The 20,631-nt window shown below is 46.3% G+C and overlaps 1 protein-coding gene across 1 annotated transcript in view; it reads right to left on the bottom strand.

The window, feature by feature from the left end:
* LOC129703149 (unconventional myosin-VIIa-like) overlaps positions 1-20,631 on the bottom strand; it is a 111,452-nt gene that overhangs the window by 70,748 nt on the left and 20,073 nt on the right. Inside the window, exons 7-13 of the mRNA XM_055645316.1 lie at positions 19,558-19,742; positions 17,943-18,064; positions 15,661-15,803; positions 14,170-14,283; positions 12,460-12,613; positions 8,608-8,684; positions 6,726-6,845 (exon numbers count right to left, since the gene is read on the bottom strand). Coding sequence (XP_055501291.1) covers positions 6,726-6,845; positions 8,608-8,684; positions 12,460-12,613; positions 14,170-14,283; positions 15,661-15,803; positions 17,943-18,064; positions 19,558-19,742 — 915 coding nt within the window. The remainder of the gene's footprint in view (positions 1-6,725; positions 6,846-8,607; positions 8,685-12,459; positions 12,614-14,169; positions 14,284-15,660; positions 15,804-17,942; positions 18,065-19,557; positions 19,743-20,631) is intronic.

The following is a 20,631-nucleotide window of genomic DNA, read 5'->3' as shown; positions in this document are numbered from 1 at the left end:
GACATTCTTTCTCTCTCTCTCTCTCTCTCTATCTATCTGCCCCCATTAACCCATTGATTGGATGACCTCTACAAAGGTCCTCATGCCAACCCTGTTAGAAATATCCCACTAAACGCTTCCTCACTTACTCTGCAACATAAAACTATGCTGTTTTCCGAGCTCTGACAGAGAGTCTTCAACCTGAAACATTAACTATTCTTCTCCCCACGGATGCTGCCTGTCCCAACTGAGAATAATATCTGGATTCCAAGGAATATATTTAAAAATTATAGCAACTATGTCTGTACTTCTCAGAACTTAGAAGTTTAAGAAGTGGGGTTTCATAATTCTCCTTAATTTCAAATTAAGAAGTTACTCTTAATTGGTTGAAAATAAGTGCTAAATTGTTTTCAAGTAATTGTGGAACCAGAGAGAGAGGGGGAGAGAGGGGGAGAGAGTGCAGTAGAAACATCTTTTGGAACTGGTTAAATAACATTTAATTGAGCAAAAGGCGACAGGGATTTGCATCTCAATCCATACACAGCAAATTATATTAAATTGTTAGAACATATATAATGGGAGCGGGTGTAGGCCATTCCGCCGATCGAAACTATCCCGTTGTTCAAGATCACAGCTGCTCTTCTGCCCCAGTGACATTCTTCTCCACTCTCCTGAATCTATTGTCTCCATTTTGAATGGGCCCAGTGACTGTACTGTACTCCACTGCTGTCTGGGGTAGGGACTTCTAAAGATTCTTCAATCGCTGACATTTATCTTCATTTTAGATCAATTGTAAATTTTAAATCCAGGATGGATGGATGGATGGATTTTGTTTAACAAAAGATACAAAGGAAAATGGAGAAATAAACATATTTACACAAATCCACCACACATTCACTGAATGGCAGAACAGGTTCAGGAGGCTGAATGGCTCATCCTGTCTCCTTATTATAAGTGAGTCAGCCAGGTCCTACGCCTGGCAACGGTGCACCAGTGCCAACTGGAAGTGAGCTTGAGACCACATGTAAATTGGGACGTGAGGACAGCCGAGCTGGGCTCATGAAGGGGAACACGTTTGGAAAAGAAAACCAGCAGACATGGTACAGTCTTTTGCCATATGAGTCATACTAGGGGTGATCTTAACTTCCCTCATGTTGACTGGGAATCCCATTGCACAAAGGGCTTGGGCAGGGTGGAATTTTCTAAATGCGTCCGGGAAAGTTTTCTTGAACAACCCCTGCTAGAGTGCGCGCAACATTGGAGTTTCTCTTAAGGAACAAGAATGGGCAAGTGACTGAAGTGTCGGTGGGGGAGCACTTGGGAACCGGTGACCATGTAGAATGGATAAGAGAGAGCCAGTGGATGTGGTGGATTTGACAAGGTCCCACACAAGAGATTAGTGCACAAAATTAGAGCACATGGTATTGGGGGTAGGGTATAGACATGCATAGAGAACTGGTGTGAGGTGCTACATCTTGGCAGGACAAATCAAAATAGGACATACATGTTAAATGGTAGGGAATTGAATAATGCAGGTGAACAGAGGGATCTGGGAATAACTGTGCACAGTTCCCTGAAAATGGAATCTCATGTAGATAAGGTGGTAAAGAAAGCTTTTGGTGTGCTGGCCTTTATAAATCAGAGCATTGAGTATAGAAGTTGGGATGTAATGTTAAAATTGTACAAGGCATTGGCGAGGCCAATTCTGGAGTATGGTGTACAATTTTGGTCGCCTAATTATAGGAAGGATGTCAACAAAATAGAGAGAGTACAGAGGAGATTTACTAGAATGTTGCCTGGGTTTCAGCAACTAAGTTACAGAGAAAGGTTGAACAAGTTAGGGCTTTATTCTTTGGAGCGCAGAAGGTTAAGGGGGGATTTGTTAGAGGTCTTTAAGATGATGAGAGGGATAGACAGAGTTGACGTGGATAAGCTTTTCCCACTGAGAGTAGGGAAGATTCAAACAAGGGGACATGACTTGAGAATTAAGGGACAGAAGTTTAGGGGTAACATGAGGGGGAACTTCTTTACTCAGAGAGTGGTAGCTGTGTGGAATGAGCTTCCAGTGAAGGTGGTGGTGGCAGGTTCGTTTTTATCATTTAAAAATAAATTGGATAGTTATATGGACGGGAAAGGAATGGCGGGTTATGGTCTGAGCGCAGGTATATGGGACTAGGGAAGAATACGTGTTCGGCACGGACTAGAAGGGTCGAGATGGCCTGTTTCCATGCTGTAATTGTTATATGATTATATGGTTATATGGTTGGCAGACAGGAAGCAAAGAGTAGGAATTAACAGGTCCTTTTCAAAATGGCAGGCAGTGACTAGTGGAGTGCCGCAAGGTTCGGTGACGAGACCCCAGTTATTTACAATATATATTAATTATTTAGATGAGGGAATCTCCAAGATTGCGGATGACACAAAGCTGGGTGGCAATGTGAGCTGCGATGAGAATGCTATGAGGTTGCAGGGTGACTTGGATAGTGGGCAGATGCATGGCAGATGCAGTATAATGTGGATAAATGTGAGATTATCCACTTTGGTGACAAGAACAGAAAGGCAGGTTATATCTGAATGGTGTCAGATTAGGGAAAGGGGAGGTGCAACTAGTCCTGGGTGTGCTTGTACATCAGTCACAGAATGTAAGCATGCAGGTACAGCAGGCAGTGAAGAATGCAAATGGCATGTTGGCCTTCATTGCGAGAAGATTTGAGTTTAGGAGCAAGGAGGTCCTACTGCAGTTGTACAGGACCCTGGTGAGAGTGCACCTGGAGCATTGTGTGCAATTTTGGTCTAATTTGTGGAAATACATTATTGCTATTGAGGGAGTGCAGCGTAGGTTCACCAGGTTAATTCCTGGGATGGCGGGACTGACATATGATGAAAGAATGGATTGACTGGGCTTGCATTCACTGGAATTTAGGAGGATAGAAACATAGAAGATAGGTGCAGGAGGAGGCCATTCGGCCCTTCGAGCCAGCACCGCCATTCATTGTGATCATAACTGATCGTCCCCTATCAATAACCCGTGCCTGCCTTCTCCCCATATCCCTTGACCCCTTGGACGAGAGGGGATCTTATAGAAACATATAACATTCTTAAAGGATTGGACAGGCTAGATGCAGGAAAAATGTTCCCAATGTCGGGGGAGTCCAGAGCAGGGGTCACAGTTTAAGAATAAGGGATAGGCCATTTAGGACTGAGATAAGGAATAACATCTACACCCAGAGAGTTGTGAATCTGTGGAATTCTCTGCCACAGAAGGTAGTGGAGGCCAATTCACTGGATGTTTTCAAGAGCGAGTTAGATTTAGCTCTTAGGGCTAAAGGAATTACGGGATATGAGTAAAAGCAGGAACGGGATACTGATTTTAGATGATCAGCCATGATCATATTTAATGGCGGTGCTGGCTCAAAGGGCTGAATGGTCTTCTCCTGCACATATTTTTACTGTTTCTATGTTTCTATTAGATTTTAAATAGTTACAGAGAAAGATAAGACAGGTCCACAAGTTAAGATGACCTAAATTGAGGCAAGGCTCATTTTGAGAGTATTAGACAGAAATTTGTATTAGATTAGTGGATTAGGAAATGTTGTTTACGGCTGAAGGGATGTCTGCCAAGTGGGAATGTTTTAAGGTGAGATTTGGAGAGTTCAGGATGTTCCTATTAGAGTGAAGGACAAGGCTGGCAGTTTTAGAAACCCTGGTTGATGAAGTGTATATAGTCTCTAGTCAGAAACAAGGTGGCAGCATATGTCAGGTACAGTCAGCAGGGATCAAGCAAATCCCTTAGGGAATGTAAGAAATGTAGGTATACTTGAGTTAATGAGCTGGGCAAAACGAGTGCATAAGATTGCTCTGGGATAAGGGAAAATAGATTCTACAGGTATATTAAGAGCAAAACAGTAACAAGGGAGACCTTAAAGATCAACATGATCATCTATGAGTCAAGCCACAGGTGTTTAATGAGTATTTCTCATCTGTCTTTAATGAGGAGAAGATCATGGAAGCAAAATAATTGACAGAAATGAGATGTACCATTTCTGAATTACAAATTAGATGGTGCGAGCAGTCTTAAAGAATATTAAGCTGAATAAATCCCTAAGGCCTGATCAAGTGCATCCTTGTAGATAATGGGAAGCTAGGAAAGAAATTGCTGGTGCCCTGGCAGAGAGGTTCACATCACCGTTAGCTGTGGGGAAGGTACCACAAACCTGGAGGGTGCCTATTGTTGTACCTTGATTTAAGACAGGCTGTAAGGTCTAGCCGGGGAAGTTACAGGACAATAGTCAATAGACAATAGACAATAGGTGTAGGAGTAGGCCATTCGCCCCTTCGAGCCAGCAGCGCCATTCAATATGATCATGGCTGATCATCCACAATCAGTACCCCGTTCCTGCCTTCTTTGCATATCCCTTAACTCCACTACCCCTAAGAGCTCTATCTAACTCTCTCTTGAAAGCATCCAGAGAACCAGCCTCCACTGCCCTCTGAGGCGGAAAATTGCACAGGCTCACAACTCTCTATGTAAAAAAGTTTTTCCTCATCTCCGTTCTAAATGGCTTACCACTTATTCTTAAACTATGGCCCCTGGTTCTGGACTCCCCCAAAATTGGGAACATGTTTCCTGCCTCTAGCGTGTCCAAACCTGTAATAATCTTATATGCTTCAATAAGACATCCTCTCATCCTTCTAAATTCCAGAGTATACAAGCCCAGCCACTCCAATCTATCAACATATGACAGTCCCGCCATCCCGGGAATTAACCTCATGAACCTACGCTGTACTCCCTCAATAGCAAGAATGTCCTTCCTCAAATTTGGAGTTCAAAACTGTACACAATACTCCAGGTGTGGTCTCACTCAGGCCCTGTACAACTGCAGGAGGACCTCTTTACTCCTATTCTCAACTTCTCTTGTTATGAAGGCCAACATGCCATTCACTTTTTTCACTGCCTGCTGTACCAGCATGCTTACTTTCAGTGACAGATGAACAAGGACCCCCAGATCCTGTTGTCCCATTGTAGACATTGAGCCTGGCCTCAGTGGTGGGATAGTTACTGGAGGGGATTCTGAGGGGCATTATCTAGCAACATTTGGATAGGCAAGGTTTGATTACGGACAGTCAACATGGCTTTGCGTGAGGGAAATCATGAGTTTTTGAAGACTTCACCAAGAAGGATTGATGAGGGCAGGGTGATAGATATTGTCTTCATTGGTTTTAGCAAGGCCTTTGACAAGTTCACACATGGTGGGCTGATCTGTAAGGTTAGATTGCATGGGATCCAGGGTGACTGGATTCAAAATTGGCTTGGTGGAAGCTAATGGAGGCTGTTTGTCTGATTGGAGGCCCGTGAGCAGCAGTGTGCCACAGGGATCTGTACTGGGTCCACTGTTGTTTGCCATCTCTATTAACAATGTAGTTAATGTGGTCAGTAAGTTTACGTATGACACCAAAAATGGTGGTAAAGTGGGCAGCAATGAAGTTTGCCTAGGTTTACAAAAACACCTGCATCGACTAGACAAATGGGTGAAGGAGTAGTGGATGGAACCTAACTCGCACAAGGGTGAGGTGATGCATTTTGGTAAGTCAAACCGGCAGTAGGATGTAAACAGGAAATTCAAACCAGCAGTAGGATTTAAACAGCATTCTGGTGGATGAAACAGAGAGACAGAGATGTAAAACAGCGAGACCTAGGGTCACAGGTGCAAAGTTCCTTGCATTTGGTGATGCACGTAGGCAGTGTGATGAAGAAGACATTTGGCACGCTTGTCTTCATCAGGAAGTGTATTGGAGTTAGGACAATTGTCATGGTACAACTGTGGAAGATGTTCGTGAGACCACAATTGGAGTACTGTGTGCACCTCTGCTCCCCCGCTTTCAGACGGGTGTCATTAAGCTGGAAAAGGTGCAGAGAAGATATTAACAGGTCTCGATGGCTACATTTAAAAGGAAAGATTGGATAAGCTGGGATAGGCTATTGATTCCATTTTGAGAGGTTGGATAAGCTCTTTCCCGGAATGTAGTAGTGCGAGGGAAAACGTTGCAGAGGTATACAAAATCATGAGATAGATAGATAAGTTAAACTAAAGGGCATAGGATTGTGAGATGTGACAGATCTAAAAGAGACCCAGTGGCATTTCTTCACATAGTGTGTCCATACAAAACAAGCTGCTATAGGAAGCCACAGAGGCAGATACAATGGGGAAGGTTTTAAAGACATTTGGACAGGTATGTAGATGGGAAAGGTTTAGTGGGATATGGGTCAAACACAGGCAAATGGACTAGTTCAGTGGAAGGAAACAGGCAGCACAGTGGTACAGGTGGTTGAGCTGCTGCCTCAACACTACAGAGTCTGTGTTCAATCCTGATCTCCAGCTCCACATTCTCCTTTTTAATTTTTTAATTTATTATAATTAGAGTGTAGAAACCGGCCCTTGTAGGTATATGGATTAATTGGTCACTGTAACTTGCCCCTAGTGTGTGTCAATGATGGAGCTGGGGGGGAGTTGATGAGAACGTGGGAAGAATAGAATAAGGGGAGATTTGGTGTAAAAACGGGTGCTTGATGCTGAGCAGGACCTTCAGTGGATCGAAGGGCCCATTTCCATGCTATATCTCTCCAAAACATTAATTAAAAGAAGGGGAAATGCCCGATTCCTGGTGCTCCAAGAACGCTGAGTATATTTGCTTGGAATGGTGCTGGTTGCTTTTGACTGACTGAGAACTTGCTGATGGTTCCTTACCTTGGCGAGTGCGTCCCGGTTTCCTGCCGCCCATGCCTTGCTCATGGGGGTGGACACACTTTCTCCGCGGATCAAGATGGACCTGTTGGTCATTCCATTCTCAAGTTCCAGCAGGTCTACCTGCACAAAGAGGGAGACAATTACCACCCTCCCCAAGGAGCAGTGAGCGAGTCCATGCTAATCCCAGGGCTACCGACAGAAGCTGGTAACCCAGGTGAACATGAAGATGGCCAGCCAGAGGATGCCAAGCCAAAACCTTTGTCTAGGTTAACACTTTTAAAGTTCAGACCAAGCCCCAGTCCTGAAAGGCCAAAAAAGATCCAAGAAAGGCGGGGGATAAGATACTGCTTGGGATGGCACCGCTGTATCTTAATTGCTTTCTGGCTGGTGAAACTAAGACCAGCGGGTTTCCACTTACCAAGAAGGTGTTTAGAATTGTTTGGGTAAGAATAGCTGCGAGGGAAATTTGACCTGTTTGAGTCAAGACATGGACGACACAGTTAAAAATGCAGCAGATGCTGGAATTCTAAAACTAAAACAGAAAATACTGGAAAGACTCAGCAGGTCATGCAGCATCTGTGGGGAGAAAAACAATTAACGTTTCAGGTTGGGGAAGAGAGAAAACCAGTTTGTTTGATGTTGCGGAGAAGGGAGGGGAAGCCTGGATGGGACTCTGGATGGGACACGGGGATTATTTCTGATCGGGCGAGGCCAAGGTCACAGGGTCATACGTCGTAGAGGTCATCCAGAACTGATATAATTGTTTTCCTGCGCAGATGATGTTTGACTTGCTGAGTGGTTCCACATTTTTTGTTTTTATTTCTGGCAAACACATTCTCTGCGGTCTGCGTCAGACATTTGTTATGGTACAGACCAGGAAGAACTTTAATAGCCTGAGAAGGTCTGTCAGGGGAAGTGTAGCCTGCATTCCAGGCAGCTGTCGATGAGCAACTCCCACATGGCAGTAACTGTCTTCTCACTCAGTAACAAACTGGATCAGCACCAGAGCCCTTTGTCCACAGTCTCATCCAGTTACCCATTCTGCAGTTCTCATCGTCCCCACACTCAAAACTATACCCACTATTACTTCATGATTCTGGGAGGGAGTGGTCCCCAGCTCACCACATGTGCTCCTCAACATCACCGCTCTGCCTGTGTGTTACTCAGTGGTTTGATCACCTGTGGCAGGATGGGGGAGGCAGCATAGTGGTGCAGTGAATAGAGCCGCTGACTCATAGCACCAGAGACCCAGGTTCAATCTCAACTCCCACGAGTCGAGTTTGCATGTTCTCCCTTTGATCGTGTGGGTTTCCTCCAGGTGCTCCGGTTTCCTCCCCTAACCCAAAGATGAGCGTTAATTGGCCTCTGTAAATTGCCCCCTCGTGCATGGCTGAGAATCTGGGGGAGGCTGATGAGAATGGGGGGTTTAATGCAAATCAGTGCTTGATGGTAAGCATGGACTCGATGAGCCAAAAGAACTGGATCTGTGCTGCCTATGAGGATTAAAGAACAATTTACTGGAGGAGAAGTTAGCAATCGGAACAGGTTTCCAGAATACTCTTTCTTGCCATTCTTCAGGAACAATTTACCCTCTGGTCACACTGATGGGTGTTGGAGAGGATGGGTGGAGTTTGTTGAACCAGCTGACATTCTCTCTTACACGGTCATACACAGCCATAGTAACAGCAAAAAAAGCCAACCCAAGCCTCAATCTCAACCCAGCAGCAACAGTGGGAGCTGGATATATTGCAGCAAGGGACTGCAGGGCCTGAGTTGACACATGGCTCATGTCTCTCTCTCACGGGCACATGTAGCAGCATATTCCACAGGCTGATTCTGCTCCTTCATAAACCAAGTCAGGGATCAAGGCTGATTTACTTACCTCAAGTAGCTTGGTTGCCATGGAGAGGTGACTTGATGACAAAAGTTCGCAACAGTCCAAGTTATTATATACAGCAGCTGTAAGGGAATATACGAGACAGGGTAAGGACATTGATGAAACTGAAGATGTAAAGAAATGATACTGATGTTGGTACCATCAAACTGATTGCTAACAATCAAGATTTATAGACTCTCTCTGTGCCCACAATTTTGGTGAGGTCATCAACTACAAACCTTCTAAAAAATATATAGCATGAAGGTTTCTGAAATGGGTTGTCATAAAATTCCTTTACATGGTGCTTTGGTCGGTGTTTACTATATTCTGTCATCCACACTCTTCTCCTTCTTTAATCTGCAAAGTTCAGCACCGACCTCCATTTCCTGAGCCTGGATCATTTCCAGAAATGATGGGCAGTGGCCCCAGTACCGAACTCGGAGTTGTGGTACACTCTCACAGTGTCGTCAGGGTGGACAGGAAGAGCACAGGGTGTGGAGGCTTCCGAAAGCAGGTGGGTGTCTGAGACTCTGAGTGAGGTGAGGACTGTGTGAGATAGGTGGGAGTCAGGGTGCAGGCAGCAGAGATAAGGCTGAACGAGTTGAGGGAGGGTGCAAAATGGGAAGTTAATCAGATTGACAAAAGATGAGGCACAGGAAGAAACACGAGGTTCATCATAGAAGACATAAAGCTGGGTAAGGTCAGTTCATGCCATGGGTGTGGAGGAAGGCAGTCGCACACGGAGCAGGTACCACGTTAGAATGGACCTACCATCCGAGTTGCCCGACACTGTGGCCAGAGAGATGGAGGGAGTGGAGAGGAAGCAGAGCTTGCTTCTGGCCATGTGAGGGACTGCCATCCCAGAGCTGGGGTGACAGGGCTGTCACCTGAAGCCCAGTGTGCTTCCGAGGATGTGGTCTGAGCGAGAATTTGACAGATGGGGTCCATGAGTAGGTTCATGGGGGACTCCACAGATACACCTTAGGAGCAGGGTGAGAAGCAAAGACCGGATGGACAAGATCGTCCCACACAGCAGGAGAAGCAAATGGAGAGAGAGAGTGGACAGCAAAGTCAGCAGGTGGGTGGGAGGGAGGAGTTGTTCCAGGATGACATCTGTGATCTCACGATGAACCATTTGCATCCCACAGAGGGACCCCATACTTTTGAGGGGGTGGAGGACTCGGATTCGGAAGGATGTGACATGTTTGGGGACTGGAGTGGGAAGGAAGGATATACCTGTCAGCACGGATCAAAGAGATGATATTGTGCAAAGAGCAGACTTGGATGATCGGAGGAGAGGAGAGGGAATCAGGAACAAAATCAACACAGATGTTGGAGCTGGATTTAGGGAGCAGGATATCTGCATAAGAACAGGTGTAGCCTGCCCTGCCACCCAGTCAAATCATATTTGTCCAACTTTCCATGCCCACTTTCCTTCCTTATACCATAACTCTAGATTCCATTACTGATTTGAAAATGTATCTCAGCTCTGAATGTATTCAAGAATTCACCCTCCAACTTTCTAGGGCAACAAATTAAAAAGACCCAGAACCTTTCTGGGAGAAGAAACTCTTCCTCATCTCACTCTTAAATGGACAACCTTTACTCAGAGACTAAACTTTGCTTCCAAATATGTCTTGTGAACGAAGTCTCTCTCCTGGGACATTCCATTCTCCCTTAACATTCCCTGGAGATTCTTGTATGATTCAATCCGATCACCTCTCCTTCCTGTAAACTCCAACGAGTACGGGACCAACCCGTTCAATTTCACCTTATAACCATATAACCATATAACCATATAACAATTACAGCACGGAAACAGGCCATCTCGACCCTTCTAGTCCGTGCCGAACACATAATCTCCCCTAGTCCCATATACCTGCGCTCAGACCATAACCCTCCATTCCCTTCCCATCCATATAACTATCCAATTTATTTTTAAATGATAAAAACGAACCTGCCTCCACCACCTTCACTGGAAGCTCATTCCACACAGCTACCACTCTCTGAGTAAAGACCTTACGGGACAATCCCTCCAGACACATTGGTCACCTGGGTGAGTCTTCTCTGCACTGTTTCAAATAAAATATCCTTCCTTAAAGAAGAAACCAGAACTGTACACAGTACTCTCATGGTTCGATTAGTGCTTGTGCAGCTGTAATAAAACACCCTTCTTTCATCCTCTAACCCTCTTGTCTCCTGGACAGGAGGAGCACAGAGAAGGACAAGAGGGGATGGGGGAGAAGCTTAAGGCTCACACAAGGGGAGCCTTTGGGAAAGCATCACGTTGGGAACTAAGGGAACTGAAGGTGGGGGTAGGAGTTGGTAAAGGCACCTCAATGAATAGTCTCAAGCTAGGTACCAAAGTCCATGAGTTCACCTGATAGGGGAGGTAGGGATAGATTTAAGAAGACAACATGTTTTTTTAATAAAGAAACAAAGGATGTGGGCTTCACCAGGCTGAGCCAGCATTTATTGTTCATAGTTAGTTACCCTTGAAAAGGTGGTGGTGAGCTGCCGCCTTCAATTGCTGTAGTCCTTGAGGGTTGGGTACAGCAAAATGCTGGTAGAGAGGAAATTCTAGTGATGGTGAAGGAACGGCAATATATTTCCAAGGATCGATGGCATGTGCTTCAGAGGGCCGCCTCAAGTGGTGGTGCTGCCATGCTTTTGCTGCTCTTGTCCTAGCTGGTGGAGGTCTTTGGTTTGGAAGGAGTGTAGTGAAGAAAGGAAGCCAGGGCTATCTTTGCAGGATGATCCAGGGATTGTAAGCTGTTCTCTCAGCCGGGAGGTAAGCCCATGAGTGCTTTGTGCAGTCTGTCAGCTGTGGCAGTGGAGGGCTAAATAACATCAGCTAGAAATATTCAGGATGGCATGGCTTGGAGTGTCAAATGAAAGACGGGTTGGGAAGAAAGACCTGGATGCAAAGGCATCTTGGATTTCATGAGAGCATTGGTGGCAAAAAATGGTTGGATTGTCCACTTCAGGAGTTTAGAGGGCATGCAGAGCCAAAGGCTGAGCAGGCAGGAATGAAGAAGACTACCATCAGTGATGATTTTTGGGGAGCCAGGCCAATGAACAAACCATTCTCCCTCAGGCACAGTGAGACCTGTGGTGAGCTTAAGATAACCACTATGAAGATAGGGGTCTTGGTGTTAGATTGTTTCACTGAGACACGGCAATGATTGTTGGTGTAGAATGCAGAAGTTTAACAATGATACATTATAGGGTGTTGTTCTGCGGCTCCAAAATAGACTCATTATTGAAAGATTTCCTTCCTCTCACCAGGCTTATTCTCAGGATGAGAGGGTTGTTCTATCAACACAGGCTGTAATCTTTAGAATTAAAGGAGGGGTAACCTTATTAAGATATACAAAGGAAGGATAGGGCAGATGTTGAGATGTTTCCACGATTGGGAGACCCTCGATCAAGGGGACATAGTTACAGGATAAGGGGGTGCTCATTTAAAACCGAGGCAGGCAGAATTTTTTTCTCTCAGAATTTCAACTCTGAATTTCTCTGCCCTAAAGGTCGAGAAGGCTGGATCATTGTAAGTATTTAGGATGGGAGCTGGATAATGTTTTGAAAGATGAGGGAATGTTGAGGGCCATGGACAACTGGTACAGAGGAGGAGTTGAGGCAGATCAGCCTCAGCTCATATTGCATGGCCAGGCTGGCTAGAGGGGCCGAGCGGCCGACTTCCGCTCCTGTCCTCTTAAGCTCCCAAGTTCCCCGAATTCCATGGAAACTCCTGAGATACAGCTAAGGTCACCACTTATGATTAAGTCTATCACTTTATCTTTCATTTCATAAGTCTATTATTTTATCGCCCGCCACTCTCTCTTGGTGTGTTCATACCTTGGAATTTAAGGTTACCCAGATGCAGAACGGCAGCCAATAGCTTGTTAATATCCCACTGCTCCTTGTCCGAAAACATCAAGATTTTCATAGCTGAGCAAATATCAGCATACTGTCCCACATCATCGTGCCCAGTGCAACTGGTACAGTTACCCTGCAAGAATAAATCACAAGCTGTTGATTCCATAAGTGACTGTCTTAAATAGTAACCCTATCACACTAACGTTGACTGAGAATGTCTACCATTTTGGAACCACCTCTCTACAAACCAATGGTTTCAAATAGGGCGGCACAGTGGCGCAGCAGGTAGAGCTGTTGCTTCCCTGCTCCAGAGACCCAGGTTCAATCCTGACCTCCGGTGCTGTCAGGGCGGAGTTTGCATGTTCTTCCTGACCGTGCGTGCTTCCCCAGGTGTGGACTACTATATATCGGCGAGACTAAGCGCAGGCTTGCCGATCATTTCGCTGAATACCTCCGCTCAGATGCCTGGGCCTACCCAATCTCCTGGTTGCTAAACACTTTAACTTCCCCTCCCATTCCCACATTGATATTTGTGTCCTGGGCTTCGTCAACTGTCTTTGTCAAAACTTTGTCAAGTTGCCCAATGCAATTTGGAGGAGTAAGATCTCATATTTTGCTTATGCAGCTTACAACCCAGCGGTATGAATATTGACTTCTCCAACTGAAAGTAGCCCTTGCTTTCCCTCCCTCTCCAAATCTCCCCCATCATAGTTCTCCGACTAGTTTAATTGCCCTCCTGAATAAATACTACTGATTCTATGCCTCGCTGTGAACTTCTCCTCAGCTAACAATGTACCATTTCCACATTTCCTTGAACTTCGTCCCCTTTGATCTGCGTTTTCACACCCTACCCTTTCATATCTCTCTGTCTCCCTCTCCTCTGACTGTCAGTCTGAAGAAGGGTCTTGACCTGAAACATCATCCATTCTTTCTCTTCCTTCAAACCAGCATCTGCAGTTCCTTCCTATGCACGCATAGTGTTGCAGCTACAGAGAAACATACGCAAAGCACTGCTGCAGATGCTGGAAATTTTCAATGAACAAAAAATGTGAGAAATGGTGATTAACTTTAGAAGAGTCCCAGTTAAACAGAATTTCTATTTTAGAGGAGCCCCATTTAAATTTCAGAGCTGCCCTCTTTACATGGTAATCTGTCCAAATTCCCTCCAATCTTTCACATGTGGTTTTTTATATTAATCCACCAACTATTATTAACTCTGATCTAATCGCTCGTATCGAAACCAGTCTGATGGTGTTTTGCATCTTTCAGGATCTCTGCCCTTTTATAAGATAATAAAAGGCAGCTCAGTATCAGCTGTGGTTGGTGGGATAGTGCTTGCATTGGAGAGTCATTCTGGATTTCTTTCATATGGAGATTTCAGACTTTCCCTCCACTACATTATTCTACACAATATAGCTTTTCTTTAGAAGCAAGAGAGCAAGTCTGCTGACCCTATAGCAAGTCGAATTAGCGCATTACTTCTGGTCTGTTAAATGTTCAGTTTGCCATGCTGTTCCATGGCACTTCACACTCATATCATTTTGATTCTTCACAGAGCTTAGAATTCAATGAATAAACATTGGAAGGGAAAGTTGGGCCAATTTTGAATCTGATGTGTACGGTACAAAAGCATAAGTTGTTTTATAGGTTGGAACGATGGCTGTGTGTGTGCTGAAGTAACAGGCTCACCATGGTCAGATAGTCAAACTCGTGTGCTGCGCCTAAACCGAGGAGCTGCTTCTGTTCCTTCTTCATGCCCATCAGTAGACTGTAGAATACGTGGTAGTTTCTCTCATCTGGAGCCTGGTGGAGCACAGGACAATAAAAGTAGCGTTTACCCGTTGGGAGAGCATGTCACTTCCTCACCAATGACCTAGGTTGGCTCAACATCCCTCCCAGCAAGTTAAATACATCCAACACCAGCACTCTGGGATGGAGCATCGATGTAAAACCACGGCTCCCCACCATACCCGGAATCAACCAACTCAAGAGCATCTCCAAATGTTCCAACACAACACTATCCACAGACTTCTCAACCAATGCCTCCTTCTGGTTTTCTGCTCAACACCACCCACACAGCTTTGAGAAACGATAGTCAACCAGACAGTGGTGCAGCTTGTTGGACCTCCTCCTCACAGTTCCAGGGACCCATGTTCAATCCTGCCCTCCAGTGCTGTCCATGTGGAGTTTACACATTCTCCCTGCGACCATGTGCATTTCCTCCCACATCTCTAAAATGTGGGGATTGATAGGTTAATCGGTCGCTGTAAATTGCCCCTGGTATGTAGGTGAGCAGCAGAATCTGGAGGGAGTTGATGGGAATGTACTGAGAATAAAGGAGGATTAGTGTAACAGGGTGTGTGGACTGTGCGGTGAGGGACAATTTTGGTGCTGTATGATTCTATAAATCCAAATCGGTGACGTTGAGGAGTTGACCCATTACTCCATTGTGCAGGATGGTGACAAAGAACATGAGTACTTCTTGGGGTCTCGCAAGAATAGGAAAGGCTTCCATCCACTTGCCAACCTTCAGGTGCCACCAGTTGTTCACTGCACATGGCCGAACTCCGTGCCATAGCATGATCTGAGTGCCAACAGGTGAGGGAGGCCTGGCCGAGATATCTGGCGAGTTTTATCTGCAGTACACGATTAATTTGGATTGCAGAGCTAATCAGGAAACATGATGGACTCACTGTGTGTGGGTGGGAGAGAGAGAGGGTGAGAGAGAGAGAGAGAGAGGGTGTGTGTCAGAGTGTGCGAGTATGCGTATGAGTGTGAGTGTGAGTGTGTACCATGAGATTCATCATCAGTCGCTGTACGTGTGACGTTTCTGCACACGACAGCCACAGATTTGTAGCAGGTGAAGAACCGCCTTGACCTCCACCACGCAAACAGGCTTGTGCAGAGGAATAGTCTGAGATTAAACAGCTCATCCATCACTGAGCCTCTGTCAGGGAGCCAACGGATCAAATGTCTTCAAGAGCTTCATAGTATCATACACCACAAACACAGGCTATCCCGCACACTGAGTCCGTGCCGGCCATCAATCGCCCATTTACACTAATCCTACACAAATCTTATTCCCCACATTGCCATCACTGATGGTCATGGTCAGGGTGGGCCTTTTGTGTGGGAACCCATCAGTCCACAGGAGAGTCACGCGCCCCTGGTCACACTCACCTGTTGACACACTCGGGATTTCTCCAACAAGTACTGCTCAATCCTTGCCCCCTCTATCATCCCATCGCCACTGAAGAAGATGTCAATGTATTTCCCAAAGCGGCTAGAGTTGTCGTTTTTCACCGTTTTTGCGTTTCCAAAAGCTGTGAAAGAGAACAGTGTGAATGGCATCAGCGACAAACATTTATAGTCAGGTTGCCATGGCAATGTTTCCATGGGCCGCATGGAACTGTACCATAGAATCATGCCTCACGGAAGCAGGCCCTTCGGCCCACCAAGTCCGTGCTGACCCATTTATACAAATCCTACATTAGTTCCACTTTATTCGTCCCTTCAGCCCCACACAGATTCTGCCACTCACCTACGCATTGGGGCAAATTTATGATGACCAATTAAACTAGCAGCCCATACATCATTGGGCAGGAGCTGGTGGATCATGGTGACAGGGAGAAACGTGCAAACTCCACACAAACGGCACCCATGGTCAGTACCAAACCCGCAAGGCTGCACAATTAGGCAGCGGCACTACTCTCTGGGCTCAGTCAGTTGCTTCACTTTGCGGGTTGGGGGGTTGTTGGTAGAGAAATTGACTGAAGGGAAGATTTTCTCTTTTTTTTTTAAATATTTTATTTTATTATAGAAGATTTTCTCTTTAAATTGCCAATTGCCCACAGAGTCCACGGCGACCATCGGCCACTCGTTTCCCTTTTTCTCCCCACATTCCAGGCAACTCCCACCCAGATTCCACCGCTCCCCCACGCACAAAGAGCAATAAACAGCAGCCATGTAACCTCCCACCCACAGTCTCTGCAATGTGGGAGGGATCTGTAGCCGGGGGGGGGGGGGGGGGGGAAACCCAAATGGTCACAGTGAGAACATGCAAACTTCACACAGACAGAAGCTGAGGTCAAGGCCTCCGGAGCAGTGGATCAAATTAAACGTACACAAAGAGTTGTGTTTCTAAACTGCTTTTATTAAAATGTATATGGAATGAATACTTTCAGTTTGTGATTCAGACCTGTGCCTGCTGGCAGGTCTGAACTCACTGTCCATACATACTGTAAGGAGGAATGTTTGCTGGTTAGGTCTGAACAGCAATTCTCTGGCTATTTGACAATTGTTGAGACTGCAGCCGAAACTGATCCTTCATGTAAGTCATTGCTTCCCCAACGCTCTCCCCTCTAACACTTGTCCTCACAGATAGAGGCAAGCCCCTGGTAATTTTGTACACCGTTGTCTGGTGCCCTTTCAGTGTTGTCCATTCCAGCCACCACAATATAGGAAGGAGGTGAATGCACTGGAGAAGGTGCAGAGGAGATTCACCAGGACGTTGCCTGGGATCTAGTGATTCAGTAATGAGGGGAGACTGGGGAGGCTGGGTCTGCTCTCCTTGGAGACAGTGAAGGAGGCTGTGGGGGACCACTACAAACTGATCAGTTGCTTGGATAGGATGAATAAAATGCAGGTAAATGGGAATAGACAATATAGTGTAACCAAAGAAACTTGACATCTCTGTCTTTTCTTTAGGCAAGTATCCCGACAGGCTCCTGATAACAGAGCTTCTCCAGCCCAGGACTTGGCTGGGTTAAAGAGTTCAGACGCAGAACTATGTGAAGTAGGAGAGGAGTGAGCTCGAGTCAATGCGATGCTGTAGAACAGATGCATTCTGCTGGTCAAGCTCATCATCATTATTGCTGAACCATGCAGCTGACAGATTAACTCAACGTCCAGAGTAGGGATAACAAGCGACTGAGATGGAAAAACACGTATGAATATGGAAAACAACGCCATAATTGGCTGTGAAAACCCACAGGCCTCTGGTGAGCAAGTGAAAGTAGAAAAAGGGGACTTTACGAGGTAATGTGAGAGAGAAATCCAGAGAGCAACCCTCACAAGGAAGAAGGTGATTCCCCGCGTCTGAGGTGGGGAGTTAGGGAAAACCCTGCTTAATGAAAGTACTCATTGTGTTTGTCAATAAAGCAGTTTAGAAACAGAGATCTTTGTGTGCGTTTAATTGCCTGGAAGTGTTGTCAGTGTTGTACAACAATGGCACGATGGCCGGCATGGACACTTTGGGCTGAAGAACCTATTTCCTTCCAGACTGGCAAAACAGAAACAAACCCAGTCTCTCTAGTCTCTCCTTCGGACCGAAACACTCCATCCCAAGGTGAAACTGCTCTGCACCTTCTCCAGTGTAATCAGGTTCTTCCAACAATGTGGTGACCTGAACTGCCCGCAGACACCTCTTAGTCTGGCCATGGGCTTTTCCACACAAGGCTTACCTTCCAGGATTGGGTTTGCTTCCAGGATCTGCTGTTCAATCCACTGGTGCTGTCCGCTGACTGCAGCCAGAAACTTCAGGATCAGTTTAGTGTTCTCTGTCTTCCCTGCTCCCGACTCTCCGCTGAAATTAAGAACACCTCGTTTACAGCCAAGGTTCTCTCCTTCCGACACCTACTTCATTCCTTTGTCCACAGCACCACCCAATGTAGCAAAAACGCTCTGAGTCAGGCGTGTCCTGCACCATGAACACCAGTGGTAGTTTCTCTTCAGCTGCTCTCTGCCAATCCAGCACAGTGGCTCAGCAGGTAGAACCGCTGTCTCATAGTGCCAGAGATCAGGGGTTGATCCTGACCTCATCAGGTGCCGTGTGTGTGGAGTTTGCATGTTCTCCCTGTGACCGTGTGGGATTCCCCCAGGTGCTCCTGTTGCATCCGACATGTCAGTAAGTTAATTAGCTGCTGTAATTTGTCACAAGTGTGCAGCTGAGTGGCAGAATCTGGCCAGGAAGTGGTTGGACACTGGGGAAAATAAACTGGCATCAGCGTAGGATTATGTAAATGGTTAATGGTCGGCACGGACTAGGTGGGCAGAAGGGTCTGTGTCTTTTCTGCATCTCTCTATATCTTTCGGAGGTAACAGTGGTGTTAGCAACCTGAGGGTGGACCTGATAAAGTAACATGGACTGAGTGGAAAGGTGGAGAATTCACTCCATAGTAGAGGTATCTGAAACCACAGGGCAGATGGCCTGCATATGGGGTAAGAGTGGATCAGAAGAAATATCTGGATGAACACCTGAATCACCAAGGCATAGAAGGCTACAAACTGCATGGCCTGGAAGGCCTGCATCTGTGCTGGATGACTCTGTGATCCTATGGTCTTACTGTATGGGGGGGGGAGAGAGAGAGAGGGGAGCACCTCTCTTCCAATAGGTCCCTTTTATCACCTTCAATGAATTGAATCAGGTTATCAGCAGGAGTTCAGCAGCACTCATTCACACAGGCTAGCACCCCTAGCGAAGTGATCCCACGGCATGAGTGGAAACGTACTTGTGAAATCATAGTGTTAGACCACAGAAACACACCATATCCAGGCCATCCAACAACCACCTATTTTCATCAGTCCCTTCTATTCTCCCCACATTCTCATCACTCCCCCAGACTTTACTACTCACCCACACACTAGAGACAATTTACAGTGGCCAATTAAACCAATTATCTGCACATCTTTGAGAAGTGGGAGGAAACGGGAGCATGCAGGGGAAACACGTGCGGCCACAGGAGGAACATGCAAACTCCAAACAGACAGCGCAAGAGGTCAGTGTTGAGCCTGGGTTTCTGAAACGCTGAGGCACTGAGCCGCTCGAATAAGGAGCGTGCATGAATAGGTAGATGGCTTGCTGAGCTGAATTGTGAGTGAGCAATTGTCAAACCCCACACCAATTCCTGGCTACTGTTCTGGAGACTCGTGGAGTCAGAGAGAGCCACAGCACATACACAGGCCCTTCAGCCCACCCAGTCTGTGCGGACCCATTTGCCATCATGTTGGGCACAGGCCGGGTGGGCGGACTTGGGTTGGCGGGTGGGTGTTTGCCCCTCGCTGGCCCACAGCTCTCACCTGATGATGCAGCACTGGTCCCTGCAGCTCTTCCTCAGACTGAAGTAGCAGCTATCGGCGATGGCAAAGATGTGAGGCGGCAACTCTTGAATCCTCCTGTTGGTGTACTGGCTGATCTGCTCCGAGGTGTAAATGGGAAGCTGTTGGTAAGGGTTCAGAGCCACCAAGATGGAGCCGGTGTAGGTCTGTGTGAAGCAGAGTAATGGGAGCTTTGAAACCTTCAGTCATTCTGGCCCGGCCTCTCTGTCAACAGCACAGCTTCTGTCACCACCACCGACACAGCAAGGGGTAGGGGGGACCATCTTGGGCCAAGCGTCTAGCCTGTGTGAATTTATACTAACCCTAGATTAAATGAGTCCTTATCCTCACTGCCCAGAACTTCTCTGTGAAGCACTGATACTGCACTGTACTCCCCTCCACCTACATTTAGACCACTAAATATAACTAAATATAACCAGAGATTGGAAGATTGTCTCAAAATTAAGAGAAACTGAGGTGTTACTTTAAAATTAATTGTGAACATAATGTAAAGTCATTCCCAAGAGAAAATAGAAGGCTGTTCTCTGCCACAGAGCCTCATGGATCTCCTAGTTGCTATCCATTTCAATTCCTTTCCCATTCCCATTCAGAGCTTTCTGTCCTGGGCCTCCTCCATTGCCAGAGTGATGTTACACAAAAACTGGAGAAGCAGCACCTCATATTCCATTTGGGTAGCTTACAACCCAACGTTATGAACATTGAATACTCCAGTTTCAGGTAAACCTCTGCCACCCAGTTCTCCACCTCACCCCTGCACCCCAGGCACACACTTTTCTTTTCACTCCTCCCTGTACTTGTCACCCAGTTCCTATCCCCTCCTCCACCTCCTCTATCTTTTTAACTCTCACCTCTCACTTTATCTGGTTCCCTATTTTCCTCCCCCCCCCCCTCCTTTCCCTTCTACCCTCCATCCTTCCCTTTGGTTCCAGATTTCACTCCCCATATTCCTTCCGTACCAGATTCCACCATCTGCACCTTTTTGTTAATGATAAAAAGCAGACAGGATGCTTGCCTTCATTAGCCAAGGCAGAGAAC

Source organism: Leucoraja erinacea, chromosome 14 (genome assembly GCF_028641065.1).
Source record: "Leucoraja erinacea ecotype New England chromosome 14, Leri_hhj_1, whole genome shotgun sequence".
In the NCBI taxonomy this organism is placed as follows: Eukaryota; Metazoa; Chordata; class Chondrichthyes; order Rajiformes; family Rajidae; genus Leucoraja; species Leucoraja erinaceus.
Note: the sequence above shows the minus strand (reverse complement) of the source record. Positions and strands in the feature narration are given on the sequence as shown.